The following is an 18,611-nucleotide window of genomic DNA, read 5'->3' as shown; positions in this document are numbered from 1 at the left end:
TTATTTTTAATAATAATAAATGGTATTTTTTAAGAATATATTGAAACCCTATTTTAAATGAGAAATATGTGTTTAATTTATTTAATTAAAATTGCATGATAAAATAAATAACGTGATAACTTTTTTTTTAATTTTATGATATATATTTAATAAATTAATATTGCATGATAAATTGAATAATAGAATAAATTATTTTAGAAAATATATAATCTTTTATTATTTTATGGTAAAAATAGATAAGATCATACTAATAACTAAAAATGGTCTTTTTTATTTAAAATGAAAATTTTATTTTTAATAGATGAGACTTAATAAGCTAATAACCTAAAGGAGAGTTGTTATAAATAAACTTATATCTTAATAAATTAAAATATTTGTTTTTACTTTTATTATTATATTAATATACTCTTCTCATAATTCGCTACAAGGTATTTATTTCTAAAATAATAATTTTCGCTGTATGCATAACGTAAGATTCGAATTCCCAACACTTACTTAAGCGGACGAGTGAGTTAACCACTCGATTGGTTTTTCTAAAGTAATAATATAATTTTAAAAGAACTAGACCCATCAATGTTATTGAAAAGAAAAAAAAAGTCGTTACAATTTACAAGTTACGTACAAAATAAAAATAAAAGACAAATTATGTGGTGGGTAGAGAATGAGAAAGAAACACTTGAAGGTATGAAACTGTGGATAGTTTTTCAGGTGGTTATAATTTTTAAAATTTTGATTTAATTCTTAAAATATTTAGATATTATAATTTTAAATTAGTTAATTAATTAAAAAATGTTAGATTAAAAAATTTTATAATTTAAATTATATTATGATTTTATGTTTTATATATTTAATTATTTTTTAATTTTACGTTAAATTTTAATTTTTAATCTTTATCTTGAATACAATGACTACTTGCAATAATAATTGATGAAAAAATTTTTAAATAATTCTTAATAATTTTTTGAAAAGACAATAAAATTTTAAAAAAATATTATTTTTAATTTTTAATATTTATTTGTATGAGATTGATTAATCTTTTTATTAATATTTTTTAAGAGTTAATTAGTCTTATAAAAAAAATCAAAAACAAAAAAATATTATTTTTATTTAAAAATCTCGTAATCCTTAAAAAAATTATCCTCACCGAATTGGATATTCACTCTTAATTCACTCCGCCTAATGGAATGGGTTGGTCTTTCATTTGTAGTTTTTCACGCGTATATCAGTATTTTGGGTTGGTCTATCGAAAAGACACAATTTTCACGCGTATATCAGTATAGGGAAAATATGAGGAGTAATAAAATATTTATACAATGTGTACAATAGAAGTTTATAGAATATTAAAGATATAATCATTAGTGTTACATTTTCTCATCAGCTGAAGTTTTTGGGATGAGTAGTATCATGACATGGTATTAAAACACTAGATTCGAAAAATTAAGAGTTCGATCCTTAGTGAACCCAAAAATTAAACTAATTTTTCGAAAAGATGTTTATTATCCCTTATACTTGGATGGTTATTCTAAATAGTATAGGAGATGTTCATAACCCATCAGTATAATTCCTTGAAAAGTTTCCACAAAAAAATCTCTCACACTCGCAAATTTGTCATTTCGATAAGAATTATTTTTGTTTTTCGTTTTCGTTCAATTATAAACTCAAAATTTTGTCATAAAAAATATTTAGATAAGAGAATAGCAATTTAAAATTTTTTAAGAAAATGTAGCAACAGTTTAAAATAGTAGTTTAAAAAGCGTCTCTTCTTTTTTTACAAATGATTATGGTCAAAATATTCATTCTTTTGAAATTATATTTAAGAAATCATTGTAAAATTTTTATACATACATCTAATTATATAATATAATATTAATAAAAATAATTATTTTTTATACGTATATTTAAAAAATAGTTATAATTGTATTATTATATAAAATATTTTATATTATAAATACATTAAAATTAAACTCTATATTTAAATTCAAATAAATTATTTAATAGGCTAATTTTTTTTTATATTGGAGGAGTGTGTGAGTTGTGCTTGATTATGGTATATATAGGTGTTAGACACAGGTGTGGGATAGAGAGAAATCGGACTGTCCGAGTTCTTTGTTAAAAAAATTTGTTGACCCCAAATCGAACCGTTCGATTAGTTTTTGTTTTTTCTTTTTTATTTAAAATCAAATCGGACCCTCCGTTTACACTTTGTTTTTTGTTAAACTGAAAACAGACCCTCCGTTTACAATTCTTGTTTTTTATAATTTTTCCTTTTAATGAAACCGGACCCTCTGTTTTTAGTTTTTTTTATTTATTAAAAAATCAAATTGGACCCTCCGAGTTTTATTAAAAAAATATATTTTTTTGTAAATTTTCTTTAATTGGACCGTCCGAATTCCTTGTTCTAAATCTTTCGGTCCGATTTCAGCCTCCTGATATCATATGCAGGAAAAGCACCCTTATTCTCCATAACACTGTATCACCCCACACCTTCTTCTATATCTATTCTTAATATATAAAAGTAGATACATAAGCATGCACCACATTATTTCTAAGTTATTCCTCTTATTCTACTAACGTCATGTCAGCAATATTGCTTACGTGGCAAAATTTTAGAAACAACCAATCAAATCTTGCCAAATTTCAACTACTCAAATCTTGCCAAATCAACTTCTATTTTCAAATTAAAAAAAACTAAAAAATAGAATAAAAAACAACAAAAACACAAATTAACATTTACCCCAAAAAATCTCTGAAAACCAAAGAGTTCATTACTTTTCTCATGCTTCTTGCTTGAAAACTCCTTACTCTTCTCATGCTTCTCGAAACCCTCTTCTTCTTGGCACCTCTCTGTACCAAGATCCTATTTCTTCCATGCTCTTCCGGTATGAGCCATTGTGTTTCCTCGAATCAAATTTTACTCTTCTCATGCTTTTCGAAACCCTCTTCTTCTTGGCACCTCTCTGCATTGCATCAATTGCAGAAACCAGACCAACGAAAAAAATTCGTGCCAAGTATTTTTCTAAGGATTACAATATTGAGGTAATTTTATATAAGAAATTAAAAGTAGATATACTTAATCTATCTTTTATCTTTTTTATTCATAAACTTATCCTTTCCCACTCGTCTATGCTTGCAGTACTTGATTCCATATCAATGGCATTTCAACAATCTCATGAGAATATATCTTCTATAAAGTAAGTCATCTCTTACACATTGTGAGTCGATGAGTAATTTCATACCAAACTCCTTTGAAAAAACTTGCGATAATATATTTTTTCATAAGTAATCAATTTTTTACGTCTGGAGTAATGTTTATATTTCTTTCTTCTAAAATTTCTCATACATATTTTTTGTGAAAATAGTTGTATCTACAAGTATAACACGCTTCGAAATAAGGTCGACCTCTACAATGCTCTAATTGGTCCGAAAATTAAATCTCAATACTTCTTTTTAGACATTGCACATATAACCATGGGTTGAATTTAAGAATATTTTTTCCTCTTAGTTTTGTATACTTCTAAATTTATTTATATATTATGCTACAGTTTTTTATTTTTTTCTTTTACAAAATTCTTAATCATATCATTTATAAATCATAATTTAAACCACTTAAAATTGGTCTATGAGATTTATGTAATATTCTTAATCGCATATATCAATTTAAATAGGTTAAAGTTACATTTTAAAGCTTATAATAATTTATTAGTTAATAAATAAATTTATATCATTATTATTGCATATTACTTCACTAAGAAATATATATTTAAATGTGACAATATCATATTAGGTGGAATGCTTGGTCATCTTTAGCATTAAGACATCGGCATTCAATTTGATCCACTAAGGACCGATCACATTTAATAATATGATATTATCTAATTCAACTTGCTAATTTATGTATTTTATTAGGAATAATTGGTATTATTCATGATTACAGATAAAAAATACTATTATTAATTAATAAATTGCTTTAAAAGTGGGATAAAAAAAATGGGCAGAAAGAAGATGTATTAGCTTCTATTCTAACTGCAAAATTTTATGAAGTCATTTAATTAAGTAATTATAATATTAATTTTGAATTACTGCTAATAAACTTTTCGCCATTTTCGGTACGTTAGTATATATTAATTGTTCAAAGAGAAACGTTAAGGACTAATATTTTTTATTAATATTAGTCTAAAAATTTTCAATTAAGTCCATATAATATATAAATATTTTTAATCAAATCTTTTTAAATTAAAATTTTTGAAATTAAATTTGTAACATATAAAGGCATTGAAATCATATTCCTATATTTATTATATCTTACCGTTATAAATAATACAATAAATTTATTATACTAATAATTAATTTATTAATTTATGTAAATTAACTCATTAAAAATTTATATCATTATTATTGCATATTACTTCACTACTGTCATTATTTCAGCGAACATAGGTCTCAACTTTGGATCTCTACAATACAAAAAGAGTATCATATAGTCACATCAAGCATCGGGTGTATTTCATTCATGTAGGTGAAATATTCTAAAACTTCCTAAAACTTAAACATTTGCAAATAGCCTAAAAGTTTTCTATTAAGTCCATATAAATCTAAAAGTTTTTTATTAAAGTCATATAATATACAAATATTCTTCAACCAAGTCTTTTTAAATTATAAATTTTGAAATTAAGCTTGTAACCTATAAAGATATTAAATCTATATTCTTATATTTATTATATTTTACTGTTATAAACAATATAATAACTTTATAACACCAATAATTAATTTATTAATTTCTATAAACTCAATCATTAAATGTAATAAATATCCATATAATAAATGTCATAATAATATTATTAATCATAATAAATTTTACGTTACAAATATTTAAATTATATACTATTTGAACTACTTATATAAGTCTCTAATTACTATTCTTTAAAATAACATCAAATTTACCATAAAAAATTTCTTTTCAAACTATACAACATCTCAAACTTACACAATGGAGCATCATTCATTGGACAATATAACCAAACATACGGACAATTGGTTTATCAAAGTTCGCGTGGTTCATCTATGGAAAACATTAACACCCAAAAATAAAGAGGAGCCTCTTTTCTTAGAAATGATTATATTAGATGAAAAGGTACAAAATAAACAAATTTATTCTGTTTTTAAATTGAATTTAAAAAAATGCTTTAATTATTTTTATTTTTTATACTTTTAATATTATTTTATAATACTTTGTATATAATTGTATTTTAATATCGTTAAAGTTAAATTTCTCTCAATTTGATAATCATTGTTCCTTTTCTAATAATTTAAAAAAATAAACGCAATCATTTTTTTAACTAATTGTTAACAATGATTTACTAACACTGGAGAGAACACCTCTTCATGTAATTGTGAAGAAAAATATGATAAACAAATTCAAACATTTATTAGAAGAAGAAAAAGTCTATACTATCAAAAATTTGAAAATAGAAGATGCAAATGATTTGTATAGAGCAATTAAAGGTATTATGAAAACAAATTTTTTAATAACAACTATTGTGAAAGAAATCAAAGATCCAGTTTTGAACATTCTCCAACACTATTTTGAATTTGCATCACTTGAGACATTATCTGACAGAGTGGGTCAAAGACAAATTTTAATAGGTAATTTTATTTTATATTATTTCAATTATTCTTATTAAAAATAATTTATTAAAAAAAATCAACACATTTTTGTTCTTTTTATTGTAGATGTCATTGAAAAACTGCATGCAATAGGAGAAGAAGAACAAGTAGATGTTAAAGGAAAACCCACAAAAATACGAAGAATGGAATTGATACTCAAAGAGTAAAAAAATATACAACCAATTCATTTTTCATTTAGATATATAGTTATTAACAAAATACTATTAATTTTAGGAACATCGTGTTAAAAGTCACGTTGTGGAGAAATCTCTCAAATCAGATAAATAAAGAAATTACAACACAAATCAAGGGCCAAAAAATTGTTGCACTCACATCAACATTGGTTAGTGAATATAAAGGTATGATCTTTTTCAAAAAATTTTAATTTATTTTTTTTTAGTTCAAAGAATTATATTTTATATAATTCATTAATTGACACAATATAACACAATCTTATTTTATATAACCTATTATATTATAATATTAGGTGATTATTAGGTTAGCACAACTTCAAGTACAAAAATCTATATCAATCCAGAAATTGAAGAATTCACACAGCTGACTTATGAATATTTCATAACTAATAAGTCTCTCAAAAATTAATTCATTTATTTCTAATTTATATTATTCATTGATTATAGGAACCAACTTCGCCAACACCAATAACATCAGATGAAGATCACATACCTATCAAGAGGTTGAGGAGAAAAAAAACGATACAAATTCAAGACACATTTTCGGAAGAAGACCATACATGCAAAGAGGGAGCAAACAACACAAAAGAAAGTGCACACAACTCACCAATTCATAAGGAACATGCTTTCATAACAACCTATGACAAAAAGAAGAAAGCAGCAACTCTAACAACAACCAATAAAAAAAAGAGAACGAGTGCTACATAAGAAGACCAATTCCATCAATTAAACTAAATACAAAAATCAATTCCAACATCTAAATATTTTGTACTACCATTTTTTTAAATAAAATACCATTTAAATTTATTTTTAGTTTATACATATTTTATTTAATTCTACAAAACATAATAATTTTTAGTATTTATTATATATTATTATTAATTTACCGTCCCGCGTATCGCGTGGATCACATTCTAGTTAAAAATAAAAAGCGTATTTAATACAAATATTGTTATATTTTACTTTTTAATTTTTTGATTTTTTATTTAGTGGGTGTAACTGTGTAAGCACAACTCAATCTCTTTATGGGTTTACATCTAGTAGCATTGTAGCAATAATTGAAGAAACGTGGGTCGAGTTAGTTGGTGGATGTTACAATACTCCTGTATTGTTTGGAGTTTTGAAACTTCTTTACATTATTAGTGTTATAATATGCATTGGCATAGTATTTTAAAGGGTAATTAATGGAGCTTTTATTGTACCTTGATAACATCATTAAACAATTAATGCTAAAAAATTATATTTTTTTAAAAAAAGTTAATTTTAAAAATAACACTAACTTAAACTTATGCTTTTAAATAAAAATATAAAATAATTATAAAATATTAATTTCTCATATTTATTTATTAAGTAACGTTATTTTTTTATTTTAGTGTTTTATTAGTGTTAATTTTTTTATTTTTATCTTTTAAGATTTATTTTGTTTTAAAATTTCATAAATTTATTACAGTACAATCTAAATCGTACTGGTATATTTTTATTTTTAATTAATCTTATTTCATTTACATAATTTTAAATTTTAAATTATAAAATTTTTAAATTAAAATTTAAATAAATATAATTTAATGAATAACTTAATTTAATTTGATAAAAATAAATGTATTCATATTATTATTCTTATATGATTAATTATATTTATTCGATTTTAAAAAAGTAACTATTTAAAACCGTTAATTATAAATTAAAAAATTAATATACTCGTATTGTTTTTAATATGACTATGTTTACAATACTCTCTAATAGTTTGGTGAATCGACATTCTATAAAGTTGTTAATTATTTAATGAATCAATACTCCATATATTTTTATTTTTAAATTAGTTTTTCGCAGTTAAAATTTTTATTATTTTCTTTATATTTATTTTACCTCTTCTGCTTTAAATTAAAAAACTCTTTATATTTATTTTACCTTATAGTATGAGTGGTGATGCTGTTGTACTCTTCTGTTGTTCTCCTATTTTAATTGGTCTGGTCTTCTATTTTTATTCCTATTTTAGTATTTTAAATTAAAATTTAAAATTTTACTTTCTAACTTGTTTAAGTAATCTAATCTTAAAAGAACATTTTAATATTTAAACTTAATACTAAATAATATATTTAGTTCTATTAATTAAATTCAATTCACATTCCTGTGTTGTTTCTTTTAGTTACTAAAGAAAAAAAAGATTCAAATTCAAATTTTTATTTTTTAATTTAATAAAACAACTTTAATTATTTAAAGAGTATTTTATCATTTAAAATTATATAAAAAGTGCATGTTAGTCTTTTAAAATCAAATTTAAATTTTAACATTATAAATTTATTAAATGATACCAATCCAAATTAGAATTAGATTTCTAAATAAAAGAAAAAAAATTTTACTACGAAAAAATATGAATAAAAAAAATGAATGATAATTGAAGTGAAATTAGAATTAGATAAAAGTTATATAATTTATTGTTGGATTAGTTGTTCCTTGTAAGTCGGTCCTTAATTTTTATAAGGATATTTTTGTCTTTATAAAATTATCTATAAAAATATTTGATAAATTAAAATTTAAAATTATTTTTTAATTCATTTAAACAAATTTAATTCTAAAATAATTTTTATTGTTATCTCAAGTTTTTTGATGCATTTAATCAATACCAAAATGATAATTTTGCCTTTTTATTACTATTTAAATAAATATTTTATAATTTTTAAATTAATCTTTAAAAAAGATAATTTTATCTTTTTAAAGTTAAATATAATTTTTTTAGTTTTGTTCTTTCTAAAATTAAATTAAATTAAATAACTTTAATCTTAAAAAATATTTTAAAATTTTAAAATTCATATAAAAAAATATATTTGACTTTTTAATTTTTTAAATATTTTATAATAATATTATAATAATTTATTATTATAATAATATTATAATAATTTAATATGAATAATATTAATCCAAAAATATAACGGGCTTAAAATGGCCCAAATTAAAATAATAGTCTTAGTCTAAACAAGTTTTAAATAAAAATGACAAAAAATAGGTATAAATGTTAACTTTTGTTTAACTCTTTTAAAAAGAGTTTTAATACTCCAAAGCTCCAAGGAGCATTAAATCAAGCGCCGAGTTACTCTAGTAAAAAATATTACTCTAGTCAAAAGTATGTTTTTTTTTTAGGGTTGGAAGTGAGTCGAATCGAGACGAGTTAGACCAAACTCAAACTCAACTCACAAAAATTGAGTTTGGTTCAAGATTCGACCCGTTAATAATCGAGTTTATTTTTTAATTTCAAACTCGACTCATCGAAAATTCACGAGTTGGTTAAACTCACAATCTAACTCAAAAAATATTATATCAATAAATTATAACTTATATATTTAAAAAGATCAATTTTATATATTATTTATTCTATCAATAAATTATAAATTTTTTATTTATATCCTATATCAAAATTATATATTAAAAATAAATATAAAATTTTAAAGAATTAAGATATCATTAATATATATATATAATTAAGCCAATTTACGAGTTAATGAGTTGAGCTTATTCAAGCTCAAACTCGTCTTATTTAATTTATGAACTCAATTTCAAATTTAAATTTGGCTCACCAATTTACGAATTTAACTTATCGAACTATTAACGAGTAGAACTTGAACTAGCTCACGAGCTTAATTGACTCAGTTCCAGCCCTACTCCCTTTTCAACCGTTCAACGCGTTTTCATTCTGTTCAATGTTCACTCTGCCGTGCTCGCTAACCAATGCAAGAATTTTCACACAAATGATTAATTCACTATGAAGCCACTATATTTATACACTCTTCCCCGAATACTCGGTATGCATCTCTTTTAGATACAAACTATTCCTTATAATTGCATATTTGCATTGCACATTCACAGTGCACACATAGAATGGATTGCATGAGAATCGAAAGCCCCTTGTGTCTTGAGAAGAATTGGAAATATGACGTGTTTGTGAGTTTTAGAGGGGAGACTCGCTTCAACTTCACTGATCATCTTTATGCTGCTCTCCAAAGACACGGCATATTTGCCTTCAGGGATGATACTAGGCTCGAGAAAGGAGGACCTATATCAGCAGGCCTTCTGGAAGCTATTGAAGGATCACAGGTTCTGATCGTGGTCTTCTCTATCAACTATGCTTCCTCCACATGGTGCTTGGAAGAGCTGGCAAAGATAGCTGACTGCATTGAAACACGGGGACAGCGTGTTCTGCCTGTTTTCTATGATGTGAGTCCAACTGAGGTGAGAAGGCAAAGTGGAAATTATGAAGAAGCCTTTATGAAACATGAACAAAGATTCAAAGATGATGCAGAGAAGATGGAGCAAGTGCGAAGATGGAGGGCGGCTCTAACACAAGTAGCTAATCTCTCTGGCTGGGATGTGAAGAAGGATAAGTGAGTTACCCCTTCTATGACTTCTATTTATTCTTTTGAAATAATTTTGTGCTGTAGTAAGTGATGATTTTGTGGGTTTTTTTGTCTTAATTGATGTGTTTAGGTCACAATCTGTTGAGATTGAAAATATTGTGAAAGTGGTAACAAGCATAGTGAGTCTCAAACCATCATCAAGTGTATCTGATGATATAGTTGGGATGCATTCTCCTCTACAAGAATTAGAAAAGCTTCTACTTTTGGACTCAGACGATGATGTTCGAGTTGTAGGGATTTGTGGAATGGGCGGCATAGGAAAGTCAACTCTTGCCACCGTTTTATATGGAAAAATCTCTCATCAATATGATGCTTCATGTTTTGTGGATGACGTAAGTAGAATTTACGGAGATTATGGTCCACTTGGTGTACAAAAGCAACTTCTTTGTCAAGCTTTCATGGAAGAAAATTTTTCGATATGCAATCTTTCATTGGCAAATAATTTGATTCAAACTAGGTTATGGCATAGAAAGGTTCTGATAGTTCTTGATAATGTTGATGAGGGGATTCAATTGGAGAAGTTGGCTATAAAACGGGAAAGGCTAGGTAGAGGGAGTAGACTAATCATAGTTTCTAGAGATGAGCATATATTGAGAGAATATGGAGTGGATGAAGTTTACAAGGTTCAACTCTTAAATGATGAGAATGCTCTCCAATTGTTTTGCAGAAAAGCTTTCAAATGTAGTCACGTTGCAAAAGATTATGAAAGCCTCACAAATTCTGCATTAAGATATGCTAATGGACATCCGTTAGCAATCAGAGTATTGGGCTCACTTTTGTTTGGACGAAATGTGTCTGAGTGGAGTAGTGCATTGCTTAGACTAGAAGAAAAGCCAACAAAAGATATTTTAGATGTGCTACGAATCAGTTTTGATGCACTTGACGATATGGAAAAAGAGATATTTCTTGATATTGCTTGTTTCTTTCCATATAGTGCTAATGATAAGGAGAAAGAGATTTTACGTATTCGAGGATTTCATCCTGATATTGGTATAAGAATTCTCATTGATAAATCACTCTTAATTCAAGGAGAATCGTGGATAGAGATGCACGATCTGTTGAGAGAGTTGGGTAGAAGTATTGTTCGAGAAAAATCACCTCACGAACCAAGAAAGTGGAGCAGGTTATGGAATCAAAAGGATTTAAGCAATGTCTTACGAGAAAACAAGGTAATATAGTTATTGAAATTGTTGTAGGTTGCCTCTTTTATTTAGAATCTAAATAATCTTAAAAGCTCTATATTTCAGATAGCAGAAAACCTTGAAGCCATAGTTCTGTATCTTCGGCCAGAAATTCGTAAAAGCAGGGAAGAGTTGCCAGTTGAAGCTATATCACAAATGAGTAACCTGAAATTGCTTATACTTAGTGTTACTGGAAATTTGAATTTCTCAGGATGCCTGCATTTTCTTTCTAATGAGTTGGGATATCTTGAATGGAAAAGTTATCCTTTCACATGTTTGCCATCAAGCTTTCAGCCAAATAAACTCGTTAAACTAATCCTGGTTTATAGCAAAATCAAAGAACTCTGGAAGGGAATAAAGGTATGGCAGATATCCTTGTCTTTGTTCGTATTAATTTTATAATTAAATCTTTTTTTTGACATCTATAATTTTATCAAATTTATAATTAGATCCTTATAATTTAAAAATGTTCAACTAAATTCTTATACTATTAAGGTAGAAGAATAAAATCTTAAGAAGAGAAAAATAATTTAAAAATATAAAATTTTAAGAAAGAGAAAATTAATTTAAAAATGTAAAATTTTAGGTAAATGTCAAGTTTTTAATTCATAAAATATGTATTCTTTTCTAATTCTTAAAAATAGTCATTATTAACATATTCATATTTACTTAAAACCATTTTTATATTCACAATAAGTTGTTTCTTGTAATAGTTAATATATATATATATATATATATATATATATATATATATATTCATTAAGTTATTTGATAAAATTGTATTTAATTAGAATTACTTGCATAAATGAACTAATTATTTAAATTTATAAGTTAAAAGTAATTATTTATGCTATTGATTTTTGTAACGTATTCTCTAATTACAAGAATAAAACCCCCTTTAAAAAAATTATAATTGGATAGGTGGATATTATAAACTATATACATTTATTCATAAAATATTAATAATAATATCAATATATACGAATACAATTGGAAAAAGAATTTGAGTTGTATTTATATTTGTAATTATAAATTAAAATAATTGATGAGAAAAGTATATCAACTAAATAACTTATTTGTGAATTTAAATATATAGTTTCAAGTAAACTAGTGAAGAGCCCGTGCATGATAAGTTTAATGAAAAATATTTAATATTAAGATAGATACGGTTAGATTAAGTATTTAACATGCACTTTTTATATTAAATTAGATCATAAGAATAAAGATATATAATTTTACTTTTTTAAAGAATTCAAAAATATATAAGATAAAATTTGTGAACAAAACAATTTAATAAAAGTTAATAATTGTATAATAAAAGTTGTGAACAAAACAATTTAATATTAACTTCCCATAAAAAATTTAACTTTAAAATTAAAATTTTAATAAACAAATTAGTAATCCATACTGTACACGGAAAAACCTTATTCAAGTTAATAATTTTTTTTATGAGCATATTGAAAATAGACATGGATATTTATAGGCTTCCATCAAATTTAAAAATTAAATATGATCATATACAACAATAATTTTCCATGATTCTATCTAATGATTTTTTTTTTATACGGGATTCTATCATATAATTACATATATGATAGAATTTATATAATTTAACAAATTTTTTAATTAACAAAACAAAAAAATTAAAATGCTACGAAAAAATAAATTTTTTTATAACTCTTGTGAAAGAAAATTAATTTAACCATTATAGAAACAAATGAAAGATAAGATGTTATCTAAAATTTAAAAAGTCTTTTCGTATGAAACGAAAATAAATTAATATTTTCACAATAAACTAATAATTGCCGTTTATAGTTTTTATATTTCTTGAGATAGAATGTTTACTTAATCAAACACTAACATTTTATATGCAATATCTGAATATATGAAAAGATAAAATGAAACATTGAAGTGGAAAAGAACTAATAAAGAATGATATCAATGAACACAACATTATTTATCATCCTGAAAGTATATCAAAAGCGTAATGATAAGAAAAAATATTATTCACATGTAAATAAAATTTAGATTTCATTTATGAAGTAAGCAATCTCAAAATAAGTATAAAAAAAAGCTACTATATAAACATCTCTCTATATGTTAATATAGAAAAAATTACTAAATAAGCATTTGCTTGTCAGAGAAATTCCTTCTTTATCCTAAATTTTAGCCTTAACAATTGTTTTGGAATTTTAATTTCCGTCTCCATGGTGATGACCTTTCCCCACGAAGATTTGCATCTGTTTAAAACGAAAGCCATAATTGTAACCAGTTTAACCATTTCAAAAACCATTACTATGACAAAACACCCAAAAACCGCAAACCAATTGCTAATAATGGTTATTTTCAAGAACTAGAAAGGAAGAATACATACTTTCTGAATAAAAATATTAAATTAAAATTTATTTATTTGATTTCATATCATTTTTGTCTTTGTTCTTTTTAAGTAGTTACTTTTATTTATTATTTCTTTTGTCTTTTAAAAGTTACATTTAAATATATACTATAGCATAAAAATGAAAATATTCGACAAAATATATAAGTATGAATGTAACGTTTGAATAGTTGACAATAATATTTAATTTTTTAATTCTATATTTTATGAATCATAAATACTATCTATTTTTAACAATATTATAATTACAACTAGGTGATATATATTAAAAGAGTATAAATTGTTGAAAGAGAAAAAAAAATTATATATAGGAACAAAAATAATGTATAAGTAATGAAAACAATTAGGTGAAAAAGGACAAAAATTTAATGAGTTAGAAGGTAGTTAACTAGATAGAGTAATATTGCTTTCTTTTATTGGATTTTTTTTGGTTGCAGGATCTACCTAATTTGAAACATATAACACTAAGAGGTTCTCGTAATCTTGTAAAGATACCAAACTTATCTCAGGCCCCAAATCTTGAGGAACTAAATCTTGAAGAATGTGTTAAACTTGTTCACCTTGATCCATCTGTTGGTTCTCTAGAAAAACTTCGTCTCTTGAATCTGGAATGGTGCAAAAGCCTTGTAAAGATACCCATCTTAGCTCGGACTCCAAATCTTGAGGAGCTAAATCTTGCAGGATGTGATAAACTTGTACAGCTTGATGCATCTGTTGGTTCTCTACAAAAGCTTCATTCCTTAAATCTGAAAAACTGCAAAAGCCTTGTAAAGATACCCATCTTAGCTCGGACTCCAAATCTTGAGAAGTTAAATCTTGCAGGATGTGATAAACTTGTTCACCTTGATGCATCTATTGGTTCTCTAGAAAAACTTAGTTTCATGAATTTGGAAAACTGCAAAAATCTTGTTAGTATTCCCAATAGCATATTTCATCTTAATTCTCTTCAAGATTTAAATCTTTCTGGGTGTTCGAAATTATTTAAATATCAGTTGTTAGAGAATCCAAGACAGAGCGAGCAGTTGAATTCAGGTCAAAGTGTGCAAAGCCACATGACATCATCCATATGCAAAACTCTTACAAGGCCTCTCCATTTTTTATCTTCTAGAAGGCGTTCGAATTCAGTTGGTTCATTGGTGCCTTCTTTGTCTTGTTTCCCAGTTTTGACATCTCTTGACATAAGTTTCTGTAATCTAGTTCAAATCCCTGAAGCTATTGGACAGTTACATTGTTTAGAAGATTTAAATATCGGGGGAAACAATATTGTTGCGCTACCTCATTGCATCAACGAACTTCCCAAGCTAAGGCAGTTGAACTTGGAGTACTGTAAGCATCTAAAGTGGTTGCCTAGTACCCTTTTGCCGATAGGAGATAGGAATGGAGGAGCAATATATGTTTTCAACTGCCCGAATTTGAGTGACACGGAAGGTTGTCGTGTGACAGTTATTTCATGGATGATAAGAATGATTCAGGTACCAACTTCAATTCCTCCTTTCTATGTATATTATGAACTTATATTGTTAATCGTACCTAATTTCTACGGTGGCAGGTGAACTTGCAATGCCCTTTCCCCAAATACAGCATTAGAGCTGTTGTTCCAGGAACTAAAATTCCAAGGTGGTTCAGCAAACAAAATGCGGGTAGTTCAATAAGGCTGGATCCGTCTCCCATTCTAGATGACAACAATTGTATTGGCATTGCTGTTTGTGGAACATTTGTTGCACATCATGCTTCACCTCAATTTGTTGGAGACGAGACAGGATCTCTTTTACATTGTCATTTTCATCGAAGTTGCTATCGGGGCGTTTATTACATTGTTCCAATACGGTTTAAGCAGGATTTGATCACAACTGAATTGGATCATATGTTGCTAATGTTTTCCTCCCGGGAAAATATCATTGATTATTTTTCAGAGGTTTTAAAAGAAGGGCCATGTTGTCGTGATGGTAGTGAATTGGACATCGAAAGTGATTATCCAGAAGTAGTAGAAGTGAAGAGTGTTGGTTATCGTTGGGTATTCAAGGAAGATGTGGAACAATTTAACCCAACAATGATGTACAGAGCCAATTCTTCATCTCGTCACAATCAGAAGCACAAGTTTTTGGCAATTCAAGATGAGCAATTAATGTAGCCCGCAATCCTTAAATTGATGAATGAATAAAAATGTTGCATCTGCGTTTTGTCTACTATTTAACATTTTTAACACCTCCCACAATATATAAAGCATTCTCTTACTGTTTAGTGGTTCAGTTTGTTTAGAGGCTCTTGCTTTACACTTACAAATGGGTTCATGTAATTTAAATATTTTTAACTACTACATCAGTCTTTTACATTGATTGCGTAAATGGTCATCCAAAAAAATGGATGTAATTGCATGACCGTGTAAAACATTTTACATTGTTAATGCATCAAAATTAAACTCATACATAAATAAAGAAAAACTTTAAAAAATTAACTTAACAAGACACTTCTTGTAAGTTGTAACATTTTTAACACCTCCCAAAAAATAGTTTTCTTTAAAAAATTAACTTAACAAGACACTTCTTGTAAGTTGTAACATTTTTAACACCTCCCAAAAAATATAAAGAATTCTCTGATCTTATTGTTTAATGGTTCGGTTTTTCTAGAGGCTCTTGCTTTACATTTTCAAATGGTTCTTGTAATTTAAATGTTTTTGATTAACCTACTTATATCTATTCTTAATATGTAATACTAGATAGATAAGTTTATCCACATTACTTTTAAGATATCTTTTTCTTTTTATTAATGCCATGTCAGCAACATTACTTGGCAAAATTTTAGAATCAACCACTCATTTTTTGTCAAATCAACTATTATTTTCAAATCAGCACAAAAATAAAATATACAAAAAAATATACAAGTAATAGAAATATATACAAATTCGGCTGCAAAATTACCAAGGACAATAATTAGAAATTAATAGTATCTAACCAAATTTGTAACCTATAAGAATTCATATCCCTATATTTATTACATCTTATCGTTATAAACAATACAATAAATTTATAACCCCAATAATTAATTTATTAATTTTTATAAATAACTCATTAAATGTAATAAACATTCATATTACAAATGTCATAATAATCTATTAATCATAATAAATTTTACTTTACAAATATTCAAATTCCATACTATTTGAACTACTTATATAAGTCTCTTATCACTATTTCTTCAAATAACATTAAATTCAGCACAAGAAATTTATTTTCGCACTACACAACATCTCAAACTTACTTAATGGAGCATCATTCTTTGGACAATATCACCAAACAAACAGATAATTGGTTTATCAAAGTTTACGTGGTTCGTCTAACACCCACAAATGAAGAAGAGTCTCTTTACTTAGAAATGATTATATTAGATGAAAAGGTACAAAACAAACTGATGGTTTCAGTGGCTAAGAGAAGGGGGTTGAATCTTAGCCCCTTTTTGCTTGCTAACACTTGCTGGACTTAGAAGAGACTTTTCTGTTTTTATCTCGTCCCTAGCCACGAGACATTTTCATTTTATCTCGTCACTTGACACGAGACATTTTTGATATTTCATCTGAACAGTAAAAACAGAATTGAAGTAGGAAGAAAGAGAGAAGATTACACCCAGATATATCCTGGTTCAGCTGCTAAGTGCAGTGCAGCCTACATCCAGTCTCCATCACAATAATGATGGAATTTCACTATAATCATCCAGATTACAACTTGTAAAGTGCTAACCCAACTTACAAGGGGATTCCCACAGAATCATGAAACACAACACAGATGTACAAAGAAACTCTAAGACATCTATGGCTTTTTCTTTTAATTTTGCACTCTCTGCCTTTTTCCGCTCTATGGCTTTTTCATACAAACCTCACTGTTTGCCTTTTTCCATGAGACTCAAGACATGACAAAATTAAACAGAAAAATACTAAACAGAAAACATTGAAGGAGAAGAGAACTGATAGCTTAGGTAGCTCTGAGAACTCTGTGCCTTGCACTCTCAAATCTTACTCCTTGAATCAAACCATGACTGTTCACCTCTTTTATAGAGAAGTGAAGCCTTCACAGTTGAAACACAAACCCGAGCTCAGCTTCTTTTTTCCTTCAACAAAACCGGTTCGGCCATACAGAGAGAAGAGGTAACTCATGCAAAAACCAACATGCAAATACCTCTAGTCCTTCCTTGGTCATCACTCTTCATCAATCCGAGCGCTCCATCCTTGGCTTCCTCTCCAAGATGGATTTCTGGCCCTTGATGCTTCATGATGATGATGACTTCATCTGCTTCAATCTCTGTCTTCAACCATCACTTCGCCACTCTAGCTACTCCCTGTGGTGGTTGAGCAGAATCAAAGACAAGCCATGCCTCCAAAGATCTTCCTTGCTGGCCGAATCTTCATCCTTCTTTTTGAGTATGAAGGATCCGAGATTACCTCACCAAATCTTACCTCATTTGGTGAAAATCTCAGCCCTAGTATACTTTTATTTTTCTTTTTCGTGTCATCAACTCGATGGTCTTTAGCCTTGCTTTTCTTTCCTTTTGGTAGCTCCAAGTAGCTTCCATGGCTTCCTGTGTAATAACCGAAGAAAGAAGAGGAAAGGGATGAGAGAGAAGAGAGAAAATATTCAATGGATTTGAACAATAATCAATGAACAAAGAGAGAGAGAGTAAAAGTTAATTCAAGTTTTCCACTTCCCTTTGTTGAGTAGCGTGTAGTGTCATAATAGCCATCAAATCAATCTTCTCTTTCTTTCTTATGTTTCCAATG

The 18,611-nt window shown here is 26.7% G+C and overlaps 1 protein-coding gene across 1 annotated transcript; it reads left to right on the top strand.

The window, feature by feature from the left end:
• Positions 1-9,664: 9,664 nt before the first annotated feature.
• Positions 9,665-16,178, top strand: LOC130968243 (disease resistance protein RUN1-like). The gene is made up of 5 exons (XM_057893418.1): positions 9,665-10,234; positions 10,338-11,436; positions 11,515-11,808; positions 14,281-15,315; positions 15,393-16,178. The coding sequence occupies exons 1-5, from the start codon at positions 9,732-9,734 to the stop codon at positions 15,972-15,974; spliced, it is 3,513 nt and encodes a 1,170-aa protein (XP_057749401.1). The 5' UTR covers positions 9,665-9,731; the 3' UTR covers positions 15,975-16,178.
• Positions 16,179-18,611: the final 2,433 nt, after the last annotated feature.

This window comes from Arachis stenosperma, chromosome 3, assembly GCF_014773155.1.
Source record: "Arachis stenosperma cultivar V10309 chromosome 3, arast.V10309.gnm1.PFL2, whole genome shotgun sequence".
Lineage (NCBI taxonomy): Eukaryota > Viridiplantae > Streptophyta > Magnoliopsida > Fabales > Fabaceae > Arachis > Arachis stenosperma.
Note: the sequence above shows the minus strand (reverse complement) of the source record. Positions and strands in the feature narration are given on the sequence as shown.

Excerpts from the sequence above, each read along its gene's own strand:
- LOC130968243 (XM_057893418.1), top strand. The coding sequence starts at position 9,732 with ATGGATTGCATGAGAATCGAAAGCCCCTTGTGTCTTGAGAAGAATTGG. Across the intron at positions 10,235-10,337 it reads TGGGATGTGAAGAAGGATAA|GTCACAATCTGTTGAGATTG; the intron begins GTGAGTTACCCC and ends TGATGTGTTTAG. Across the intron at positions 15,316-15,392 it reads GGATGATAAGAATGATTCAG|GTGAACTTGCAATGCCCTTT; the intron begins GTACCAACTTCA and ends CTACGGTGGCAG.